The sequence below is a fragment of the Macaca thibetana genome, chromosome 16, assembly GCF_024542745.1.
Source record: "Macaca thibetana thibetana isolate TM-01 chromosome 16, ASM2454274v1, whole genome shotgun sequence".
Lineage (NCBI taxonomy): Eukaryota > Metazoa > Chordata > Mammalia > Primates > Cercopithecidae > Macaca > Macaca thibetana.
This window is the reverse complement of record NC_065593.1, coordinates 34,602,043-34,614,446: the sequence shown is the minus strand read 5'-3', so window position 1 is coordinate 34,614,446 and position 12,404 is coordinate 34,602,043. Positions and strand designations below refer to the sequence as shown.

Below are 12,404 nucleotides of genomic sequence, written 5' to 3'. Positions count from 1 at the left end.
ACGGAGCTCAGACGATAATGCTCGCTCACCTGCCACTCACCTCCTGCTGTGCAGCCTGGATTCTACCAGTACCGGTCTGTGGCCTGGGGGTTGGGGACCCCAGCTTTAAATGTTTCATAGAGGACTGTGCATAGTGGCTCACACCTGTAATCCCAGCACTTTGGGAGGCCAAGGCAAGAGGAGCACTTGAGGACGGGAGTTCAAGACCAACATGGGCAATATAGTGAGACTCTATACCTACAAAAAAAAAAAAAAAAAAACAAACTACCAGGTCATGGTGGCTCATGCCTGTAGTCCTAGCTACTTGGGAGGCTGAAATAGGAAGACTGCTTGAGCCCAGGAGTTTGAGGTTATAGTGAGCTATGATCACACCACTATACTCCAGCCTGGGTGACAGAGCAAGACTGTTTCTCAAAAAAAAAAAAAAAAGCAGCAAAGAAATGAAAATAAAAAATTAAATAAATAAAAATATTTTGTAGAATTGACATCGAGGCCATTTATGTCCTTAGCTTTTCTTTGATGGGAGACTTTTTGTTACTGATTCAGTCTCCTTACTAATCTGTTCAGATTTTCTGTTTCTTCATTATTCAGTCTCGGTAGGTTGTATATTACTAGGAATTTGTCCATTTCATCTAGTTTATTTAATTTATTGGCATATAATTTTTCAGAGTTATCTTTTATTATATTGGTGGCATCAGTGTCTCTTTTTTCATTTCTGATTTTCTCTTTTTTTTCTTAACCAATCTAGGTGAAGACTTGTCAATTCTGTTGATCTTTTCAAAAATCAACTCTTAGTTTTATTGTTTGTTTTTCTGTTCCATATTTTATTTCTGCTCTAATCTTAATATTTCTTTCCTTCTGTGAACTTTGAGTTTACTTTGTTCTTTTTCTAGTTTCCTGAAGTGTAGAATTGGGTTACTTGAGATCTTTGTTTTTTAATGTTGGCATTTACCGCTATAAACTTTCCTCTTAGTACTGCTTTTGGTGTATCTCTACTTTTGGTATGTTGTGTTTTTTTTCCATTGGTCTCAAGATAATTTCATAACTTTCCTTTTGATTTCTTTTTTGACCCATTCATTGGTTGTTCAAAAGTGCGTTAATTTTAATATTTTTGTAAATTTGCTGGTTTTCTGATGCTGAATTTTAGTTTCATTCTGTTGTGGTTGCAAAAGATACCTGATATTAATTTTAATCTTACATTTGTTAAGACTTGCTTTGTTATCTGACACATGATCTGTCCTAGAGAATGTTCCATATACAGTTGTGAAGAATATGTATTTTGCTGCTGTTGGGTAAAATGTTCTATATATGTCTGTTAGGTCCATCTGGTCTCTAGTATTGTTCAAGTTCCGTTTCCTTATTGCTCTTCTCTTTGTGTGTTTTATTCATTACTGAAGGTGAGATATTAAACTTTCCTACTATTCTTATATTGCTGTTTATTTCTCTCTTCAGTACAATCAGTATTTGCTTGCTATATTTGGGTGTTCTGATGTTGGTTGGTATATATTTATAGTTGTTAAATATTCCTGGTGAATTGACCCATTTATCATTATATAATGTCCCTTTTTTTTTTTTTTTTTGTCTCTTGTGACAATTTTTTACTTAGAATCTATTTAGTATCCTAGAATTGCCACCCCTGCTGTCTTTTGGTTACCATTTATAAGTAATATCTTTTTCTATCCCTTCACTTTCAGCCTATGGATATCCTTAAAGTGAGTCACTTGCAGACAGCATTTTTATCTATCCAGCCCCTTTATATCTTTTGCTTAGAAAATTTAATCCATTTACACTTAAAGTAATGACTGATAGGGAAAGACTTACTATTGTCATTTCAATAATTGTTTTCTGTCTAACTATAGCTTTTTTGTTCCTCTTTTCCTCCCTTGATGTCTTTTTCCAGAGAATAAAAATTAATGTAATAACTTCTTAGCTGTGTTTATAGAATTAAAGTAGTTCTTCCTGTTTAATTAAAGCATATTGTGCAGAAATTATTTTACTAATGTTTTGTTTTATAGTCTTATTAAGAAGTTTATTTCTAAAAATAAAGGTAAAATTGAGGAAATAAATTATCTTATAAAAACTGATCAGTTGCTGTTTTCCAGAGAATTTTGGGTGGTTTCTTATAATGACTCGTCCAAATTGTGTAGAACTCATAGTATATAACAAGCAGATAAAACAGTTCAATTTAAGTAATAATCTCTAATATTAGCTTTTGTCTTTTTCATTTATTCAGCTTTATTCTTTCTTTGCATTTGCTATGTTTCATTTTCTAGCTTCTTGGAAAGAATAGTTGATTCTTTTATGTTGACATTTTAAAAATAAATATATTTAAAGCTATAAATGTATTTCCAAGTATTGCCATTGCTGTATGCCACATGTTTCGAATTGTGAGTGCTTTACTTATTCATAACTAAAGATTTCATGAATTCTACTGTGTTTTTCTATTTAACTCATATGGTTTTTAAGAATATGAGTTTTACAGCCACGTGTATTGGTTCACACCTGTAATTTCAGCACTTTGGAAGGCTGAGTCTGGAGGATCCCTTGAGACCTGAAGTTTGAGACTAGCCTGTTCATCAAAGCACGATCTCGTCTCTACAAAAAATATAAAAATTAGCTGGGTGTGGTGGCATGCACATGTAGTCCCAGCTACTCAGGAGGCTAAGGTGGAGGGATTGCCTGAGCCTAGGAGTTCGAGGCTGCACTGAGCTATGATCTTGCCACTGCACTCCAGCCTGGGTGACAGAAACCCTGTCTCTAAAATCAATCAATCAAGATGAATTTTTGTTTTGGGCTTGACTTTTAATCTACCATGACTTTATATTATTGACTTTTAATCTACCATGGCATAATTGTTTAAATATGTGATCAATATGATAAGGATTGCTTAAAATTTGTGGAACGTCCTTTCATAATCTAACCTATGGCTGTAAATATTCCATTTGTGCCCATATATTTTCTACTTCTTGGCTAAGTCTTTCTTTATATTTTTTTCAATGCAGGTTATTAATGATGATCAGATATTCAGATAATGAGCTTATCTGCCTATATACTTAGTAAAGTGATCTTAAATCATCTTCATTTGAAGACTATTTAAGAATATTAAGAAACTTCACCTTAGGTTTAAAGAGAGAACTTAAAGTTTGTTAACTTTGACAGAGATTTTTTGTTTTTTGCTTTTGCTTTTGAAATTGCCAAGATAGTAGTGGTAGTAGTGCTAGTGGTGGTAGAAATTGCTGAGATAATAGTAGTAGTAGTAGTAGCAGTAGTAGTAGTGGCAGTAGTAGTGGTAGAAATTGCCAAGATAATAGTAGTAGCAGTAGTAGCAGTAGTAGTAGTGGCAGTAGTAGTGGTAGAAATTGCCAAGATAATAGTAGTAGTAGTAGTAGCAGTAGTAGTAGTGGCAGTAGTAGTGGTAGAAATTGCCAAGATAATAGTAGTAGTAATAGTAGCAGTAGTAGTAGTGGCAGTAGTAGTGGTAGAAATTGCCAAGATAATAGTAGTAGTAATAGTAGCAGTAGTAGTAGTGGCAGTAGTAGTGGTAGAAATTGCCAAGATAATAGTAGTAGTAATAGTAGCAGTAGTAGTAGTGGCAGCAGTAGTGGTAGAAATTGCCAAGATAATAGTAGTAGTAGTAGCAGCAGCAGCAGCAGCAAAGTTGGTGGTAATTGTAACAGCAGCAGCAAACTGTGTGCCAACACCATTCAGATCTCTCTAAATCTGTTAATAAATTTAACCCCATAAACACTCGATGAGATATATTGTTTTCTTCATTTTATAGATGAGAAAAGACACAGAGAGATTAATATACTTGCTGTAGTCACATTGTAGTCACATTGGCTTAAACAAATGGAGGAAAGTTTGTTTAGCTAGACATACAAAAAATAATTTTTTTCTTTCCTCTCTTTAGTTACTAGAAAAATTAAAAGAACGTTGGCTCTCTACTGGTTTATGGCATAATCTGGAGTTGGTGAAGACAGTCATTGTAGAACCACAGGGAGGAGAAAAGACAAATTTTGATGAATTACTGCAGGTGTACTATGATGCAATCAAATACAAAGGAGAGAAAGGTAACTGGAAATTATTTCATGGTTGGTGAAAAAATATTTTTTATTACAAAGTAAGAAGGTACAATTATAATTTTGTATTTTTAAATGAATTACACTTAAGAGAAAAATTATAATCCTGAGTGAAAAGAAAATAAACTGGGTAAAGAAATTCTTTTAATTGTACTTGTTCTCCTGTGAATATTTTCACTTGGGTATGCTGATTCAACTTTAAGAAAAATGATGCCATCATCTCACAGTCTTCAGTGCACTACCTGAAATATTTTGTGCAAAAAGACAGGATATATATAAATATATTCCTTACTAGCCAAATGAGACCTATATTTTGATGCAATTAGTACACTTGGTGCTTATATTCTATTACATAAGATAAACTTGAATTTTCAAAACATAACTGAAAACTTAATTCCAAGTTAGAGCATATCCATGAAGAGTTTGATGTGAGGCCAGGCGTGGTGACTCTTGCCTGTAATCCTAGCACTTTGGGAGGCTGAGACGGGCAGATCACTTGAGCCCAGGAGTTTCAGACCGGCCTGGGCAACATGGTAAAATCTTGTCTCTACAACAAATACAAATATTAGCAGCTTGTGGTGCATGTGCCTATAGGTCTAACTACTTGGGAGGCTGAGGTGGGAGGATCACCTGAGCCTAAGAGGTCAAGGCTGCAGTGAGCTGTGATTGTGCCACTGCACTCCAGCCTGGCTGACAGAGTAAGACCCTGTCTCACAAAAAATAAAAATAAAAAAATAAAATAAAATAAAAAAGTTTGATGTGAAGGGATAGTAATAGTTTATGAACAATGCAAGAAAGAGGTAATATAGCATGTCAGTATCTTTTTATGGTGTTCTCTGTCTGTTTTAAATACTTTTAAATATATTGATTCCATATGATATGTATTATCAATTAAAATTATTTCAGTTATTCTGAGAATTTTACTTTCAGGTGTAAAGGTAATAATGCAACTTCAATTTTTATGAAATAAACCTGTTTATAATCACATGGTTCATATGCAAGTTGCTATTCTGACATGTTTTTATTGTATAAGTTATCTGGAAGATGCACAGTTTGTAAATTGGCTTGCTACCCTTTTGCATATAAATGTAATTTTGTTTCCCTTATTTACTTAAAGACATTGAACTGTTAAAACTTTATCTCATAATAGTGTTTTATTTTGATTATTTTAAATTTGCTACTATAATTACTATTTTATAATTACTATAATTATATATCAGGTATTTTCAAAATGCCAAGAATAAGCAATTTCTGATAATTTTGGATATGCTTTTTTCTGTTGTTTAAGATGGAGCTCTCCTGGTAGCAGTTTGTCGTGGTAAAGTGAGTGAGGGTCTGGATTTCTCAGATGACAATGCCCGTGCTGTCATAACAATAGGAATTCCTTTTCCAAATGTGAAAGATCTACAGGTAGGCCATCAAAACTTTAAGTTTTATTATTACAGGAGTCATTGGTTTTGTATAAAGTTAATTGCAGGGATCCCTCATTTTATTGAGCTTTGCTTTATAGTGCTTTTTTACAAATTGAAGGTTTGTGGTAACTCTGCATTGTGCAAGTCTGTCGGCACCATTTTTCCAACAGCGTGTGGTCACTTGTTTCTGTGTCACATTTTGGTTAATTCTCACAATATTTCAAACCTTTTCATTATTATTATATCTGTTAGAGTGATCTGTGATAAGTGATCTTTGATGTTACTATTGTAATTGTTTTGGCGCCTCATACTGTACCCACATAAGAGAGCGAACTTAATTGATAAGTGACATATGTATGCTAACTGCTTCACTGACCACCCTTCCCCCATTTCTCTCTCCTTGGGACTCTCCATTCCCTGAGAGACAACAATACTGAAATTAGGCCAATTAATAACCCTACAGTGGCCCCTAAGTGTTCAAGTGAAAGGAAGTATTGCATGCTTCCTACTTTAAATCAAAGATGAGACATGATTAAGCTTAGTGAGCAAGGCATATTGAAAACTGAGACAAGACAAAAGCTAGGCCTCTTGCACCAACCAATTAGCCATACTGTGAATGCAAGGGGAAAGTTCTTCAAGGGAATTGAAAGTGTTACTTTAGCAAATGTACAAATAATAAGCAAACAGCCTTATTACTGGTATAGAGAAACATTTAGTGGTCTGGAAAGAAGATTAAACTGTCCATAACATTCTCTTAAGCCAAAACTTAATTCAGAGCAAGGCCGTACCTCTCTTCAATTCTGTGAAAGCTGAGAGAGGTGAGGAGGCTGCAGATGAAGCTAGCAGAGGTTGTTTCATGAGGTTTAAGGAAAGAAGCCATCTCCATAACTTAAAAGTGCAAGGTAATGCAGCAGGTGCTGATGGAAGCTACAGCAAGTTATCCAGAAGATCTGGACAAGATAATTGATGAAAGTGGCTATGCAAAACAACAGATTTTCAGTGTAGAAGAATCAGCCTTCTGTTGAAAGAAGATGCCACCTAGGACATTCATAGCTAGAGAGGAGAAGTCAATGCCTGACCTCAAAGCTTCAGAGAACAGGCTGACTCTCTTGTGATGGGCTAATGCAACTGGTGACTTTAAGTTGAAGCCAATGCTCATTTAACATTTTAAAAATCCTAGAGCCCTTAAGAATTATACTAAATCTACTCTGCCTGTGCTCTATAGATGGAACAACGAAGTCTGCATGACAGCTTATCTGTTTACAGCACGGTTTACTGAACGTTTTAAGTCCATTATTGAGATCCACTCCTCAGAAAAATCAATTCCTTTCAAAATATTACTGCTCATTAACCATATATGTGGCACTCAAGAACTCTATGGAGATGTACAAGGAGATTAATGTTGTTTTCATGCTTGCTAACAAAACATCCATTCTGCAGCCAATGAATAAAGGAGTAATTTCTACTTCCAAGTCTCGCATTTCACAAGGCTGTAACTGCTATAGATAGCGATTCCACTGATGGATCTGGACAAAGTCTATTAAAAACCTTCTGGAAAGGATTCACCGTTATAGATGCCATTAAGAACATTCATGATTCATGGGAGGAGGTCAGAATATCAACACCAGCAGGAGTTTGGAAGTCATTGATTCCATCCCTCATTGGATGACTCTGAGGGAGTTAAGAGTTCAGTGGAGGAAGTAACTGTAGCTGTGGTGGAAATAATAAGAGAACTAAATTAGAAGTGGAGCCTAAAGACATGACTAAATTGCTGCAATCTCATGAGGAAACTTAAACAGATGAGGAGTTGCATTTTATGGATGAGCAAAGAAAGTGGTTTCTTGAGACAGGAACTATTCTTAGTAAAGATGCTATGAACATTGTTGAAATGACAACAAAGGAGTTAGAATATTAAATAAACTTAGTTCATGAAGCAGCAGCAGAATTTGAGAGGCTTGACTCCAATTTTGAAAGAAGTTTTATGATGGGTAAAATGCTATCAAAGAGCATCTTACGCTACAGAGAAATCTATTGTGAAAGGAAGAGTCACATGATAGAGCAAATTTCATTGTTGTCTTATTTTAAGAAATTGCCACGGACATTCCAACCTTAGCAACCACCACCCTGATCAGTCAGCAGCCATCATTGAGGCAAGACCCTTTGCCAGCAAAAAGAGTGACTCACTGAGGGCTCAGATGATCATTAGCCTTTTTTAGCAATAAAATATTTTCAAGTTAAGGTATATGCATTTGCTTTTGAGACATACTGCTGTTGCCCACTTAATAGACTGCAGTATAGTGTAAACATAACTTTTGTTATGTGTTGGGAAACCAAAAAATTCATGTGACTTACTTTGTTATGATATTCTCATTATTGGGGTGGTCTGGAACCAAATTTGCAGTGTCTCTCAGGGATGTCTGTATACATTTTCCTGTATCCTTAGACATTTTTAAGTCTTTGGTGAATCTGAATGAGTGAGAAAAGTTTAGTAGATGTAGATTTTATTTTATTTTCAATTTACACTGTCTTTTGGTCAACGAGAGTTATTTTCAAAGTCTGGTCCTGGGTCAGGTGCATTGGTATCACCTGGGAACTTAATAGAAATAAAGACTTTCAGGCTCATCCAGACCTGCCAAATCAGAAACTCTGGAAGAGGAAACCAGCAATTTGTGTTTTATGTCTTTTAACCACAGACTTATGGGTTTCTCCGGGGAATCCTGGGGTCTTTTGTCCACCTGGCTCCCTTCTCTCCAGTGTCCTGCCTTGCAGATTTTGTGATTTAGTCACTCCATATTCTGATCTCTTCCACCTCAGCTCAACAGGACCACTGCACTCTGCTTGTACTTTAATGCTCTGTACTGTGGTCAGGAAATTATACCCAAGCAGAGAACTGGGATAATGGAGTTCACCTAATGAATTCCACTTAGCTCCAGAATTACTGTCTTGTGCTGTTTGGTGTCTACTACCTGAAAACAGTTGCTCTGTTTTGCCCAGTTATGCGATTACTTACAATGGAAGAAATACTCTCAAACCAGTTACTCAATCTTGGCCAGAAACAGTTGTATCTCATCATCACTGATTGTTTCCTAAACAATATATTTGAAAAACTATAGTAATAATTTGAGCCTAAGTTGAAGTTATTGTTCATCAAGGAGGATTTTCTTTTACTTCCTACAGGCATTGGAAAGTGCTGGCAATCTGAGAAAACTTGAGATTTTTTGGCCTCTGAGCTGACTTATTGATTATGACCTATATCCCTCCTCCCAGGGTACAATCAGTTAGAGTCTCATACCAAAGCAGGAGTTCTTTCATTAGAATAGTTATCTTTTTAATTGTTAATACTTTACTAGGCACTGTGAATTAGATAATTTTACTTTTATTTTTCTAGTCCATAGCAGTCTTTAGGTAACATTAACAGTAATAAGCAGTATTTCTTTTGTTAGCCCCTACTCTTCCTGTAACCTCTGGACCTCTTCAACATTTCTGAAAGTCCTCAGGGGGTATCTCACTTGATGATTCATAGTCCAATACTTTTTCAGCCTCCAGTAACTTTGGTGGTTTCCAGTACCTTTCTCCAGTTAACCAGTGCTACTGCTGAGAGCACTAATGGCTATGCCCAAGGCTGGGTCTCCTATTCTAAAATGGCTGATGCTGCCTTGACTACTGCTACTGATGAAACAGTTGACATCTACCCAAGAAAAACTACTGTCACCATCAACAGCACTAGTGCTGCATTCCACTGAAGCAGAGTGCTACTGATGGCACGGCTATTGGCACTGGTATTGTCTCCTTTTAATGTCTTATCATTTTACTCTAGCCCTACATTATTGCACTAAGGCTGCTTTGTTAAATTGGAAAGAACCATTTTCCCTTCTTTAGACCATACCTTCTTCCAATATGTTAATAAAATACAGTTTTTTCCCCTAAAACTAATTATTTCCATTTTCACCTATGTCCTCTGTCTTCCTTGGACCCTGCATATGAGTTCTTGAGAGCTGGAAAAGAAGAAAAACTTTATGGCTAATACTAGGTTGTACTAAATATTATACATACAAAGTAACAAGGCCTAAAAGGATAATCAAGATTATATTTCTGATTTACATATGAGGAGAAGAGAAGGGAATGATATTCAGAGTAGTTATCAAAATAATTTGAACATTTTCCATAATTTTTAGTAAAAGAAAATAAGCTGCAAGAAAATAGAATGGGAATACAGGTATTTATTATGTTATTCTTCATTATTTTCTAAAAATTCTTAAAATTAAAAAAGTACATTTGTGAGGGAAGGAAATTCCATTTCTCTTTTCTTCACCTTTGCATCAACAGCTATGATTTTGAACATTGTTATACCAGTCTGGGGTTCTTAGTGCTTTTCCTCAGGATAAATTCTTCCTAGACAATATCTTAGTCTATCATGCAAAAAAGACACCTGGTGGCCTCCTCTGACATTCCTCAGTCATGATCCTATTTGTCATAGTTCTGCTTATGTGCATAAAACAGCAAAATAACAGAAGCATCAATGGGTTCTGGGTAAAGGGGAGGATGGTGGTTCTAAAGGGTTATCCCTAGTGGTTCCCAAAAGGTGCAAGTAGGGTGGACACAAGAATAGTTCAAGCTGCAGGGACAAGGGATAGAAAAAGTGAAATTATTTACCAGCAGTACTAGATGTGGGAAGTAGATTTCTTATTGCCATATGTCTGGATCAGTTCTTCTTCTGTAACAACTCCAAAACTTAGTGACTTAAAACAGCAATCATTTATTACAGGTCATACATATATGGAGTGATTGGGTGGCAGATGATCTAGACTTGGGCTTGGTTGGTCGGCGCTCTCCATTTTAGCTGGGCTCAGCTACTCTGCCCTAGTTGGCTGATCTGTGTTGAAGTCAACTGAGTCAGCTCTGTTCCACCTGTATTTCATTCTTTGTGGACCAACAGACTAGCCAAGGCATGTTATCATTGCAATGGCAGTAGTACAAGAGGGCAGGTTTAACTGTGTAAGCAATTAAGTCAAATACCTATTTACATCACATCTGCTAACTTCCTGTTGCCCAAAACATGTCCATGCATAATCTCAAAGTCAAGGAAGGGGAGAAAAGGGATAATTTCTACCACATATGACAAAGGACTTAGAATCATGACTTCAAAAAGGAGTCCTCAACTATCGCATTTTTTCATAACTAAAGGGTATTTGTTAGTTATCCATTTATAAGACTGGTGTGTTGTAAATTTTAAAAGTATAAGCATGCAGTTTTTATGATGACTAAGAAGGCGTTTCATCATTTGGAAATGCCCAGAATATAGCAGTGAATACCTAAAATTTTTATAAATGGTTAAACAAGTATTTGAAAATATTTGTATGCCTCTATGGAATATAAAAGTTAAGTTTAAAATTCTAATGCAGTCCAGTTTATCTATTTTTTGTTTGTTGCCTGTGCTTTGGTGTCATATTTAGGAAAACATTGGCAAATCCAACATCATGCATATTTGCCCCTAATGTTTTCCTTGAAGAGTTTTATAGTTATAACTCTTTAATTTAGATATTTGATTCCTCTTGAGTAAATTTTTCTATGTGATATATGGTGAGGTCCAACTTCCTTATATCTAAAGTGAATCTTTTGTTGACAGCATATAGTTGGATCAGGTTTTTAAAAATCTATTTGGCCAATCTCTGCCTTTCAATTGGAGAGTTTAAACCATTTACATTTAAAATAATTATTGATAGGAAAGGACTTACTTCTGCTATGTAGCTATTTGTTTTCTTGCATCATGTGCTTTTTGTTCCTCAATCCATCATTTCCTTTTTTATATTTAGTTGATTCGCAATATACTATTTTGATTCCCTTCTTTTAGATGTATTTTTTAGTTTTTAGTATTTACCTTGGGAATTATAACTATCATATGAGTCTCTATTCCTCCCTTCTTACATTGTTTATTGTCACAGATTCCATCTTTATACATTGTGTGGCTGTTAATTTAATTTTTAATTATTGTCTTATGCATTTGCCTTTTAAATAATATAGGGAAAACAGAGGAGTTGCAATTCAAAAGCATATTGTAGTATTCACCTGCATAATTACCTTTACCAGTGTCCTTTATTATTTCCTAAAGCACATAGTTAGTGTTTATAAATATGTTTTATTTTTTATTATTTTTTTGTGTGTGTGCAATTTTTTTTTTTATTATTATTATACTTTAAGTTGTAGGGTACATGTGCATAACGTGCAGGTTTGTTACATATGTATACTTGTGCCATGTTGGTGTGCTGCACCCATCAACTCGTCATTTACATCAGGGATTACATCAATGCAATCCCTCCCCCGCCCCCTCCCCATGATAGGCCCCGGTGTGTGATGTTCCCCTTCCTGAGTCCAAGTGATCTCATTGTTCAGTTCCCACCTATGAGTGAGAACATGCGGTGTTTGGTTTTTCTGTTCTTGTGATAGTTTGCTAAGAATGATGGTTTCCAGCTGCATCCATGTTCCTACAAAGGACACAAACTCATCCTTTTTGATGGCTGCATAGTATTCCATGGTGTATATGTGCCACATTTTCTTAATCCAATCTGTCACTGATGGACATTTGGGTTGATTCCAAGTCTTTGCTATTGTGAATAGTGCTGCAATAAACATACGTGTGCATGTGTCTTTGTAGCAGCATAATTTATAATCCTTTGGGTATATACCCAGTAATGGGATGGCTGGGTCATATGGTACATCTAGTTCTAGATCCTTAAGGAATCGCCATACTGTTTTCCATAATGGTTGAACTAGTTTACAATCCCACCAACAGTGTAAAAGTGTTCCTATTTCTCCACATCCTCTCCAGCACCTGTTGTTTCCTGACTTTTTAATGATCGCCATTCTAACTGGTGTGAGATGGTATCTCATTGTGGTTTTGATTTGCATTTCTCTG

General features: G+C 35.6%; 2 protein-coding genes across 4 annotated transcripts in view; one reads left to right on the top strand and one right to left on the bottom strand.

Moving 5' to 3' along the window:
* Nucleotides 1-12,404, bottom strand: part of PTRH2 (peptidyl-tRNA hydrolase 2) — a 1,137,200-nt gene that overhangs the window by 795,849 nt on the left and 328,947 nt on the right. The gene's annotated exons all lie outside the window — the stretch shown is intronic.
* Nucleotides 1-12,404, top strand: part of BRIP1 (BRCA1 interacting helicase 1) — a 176,950-nt gene that overhangs the window by 109,190 nt on the left and 55,356 nt on the right. For both annotated transcript variants that reach the window (XM_050764650.1, XM_050764651.1), the window contains 2 exons: nt 3,911-4,070; nt 5,368-5,489. In XM_050764650.1, the coding sequence (XP_050620607.1) occupies nt 3,911-4,070; nt 5,368-5,489 (282 nt within the window). The remainder of the gene's footprint in view (nt 1-3,910; nt 4,071-5,367; nt 5,490-12,404) is intronic.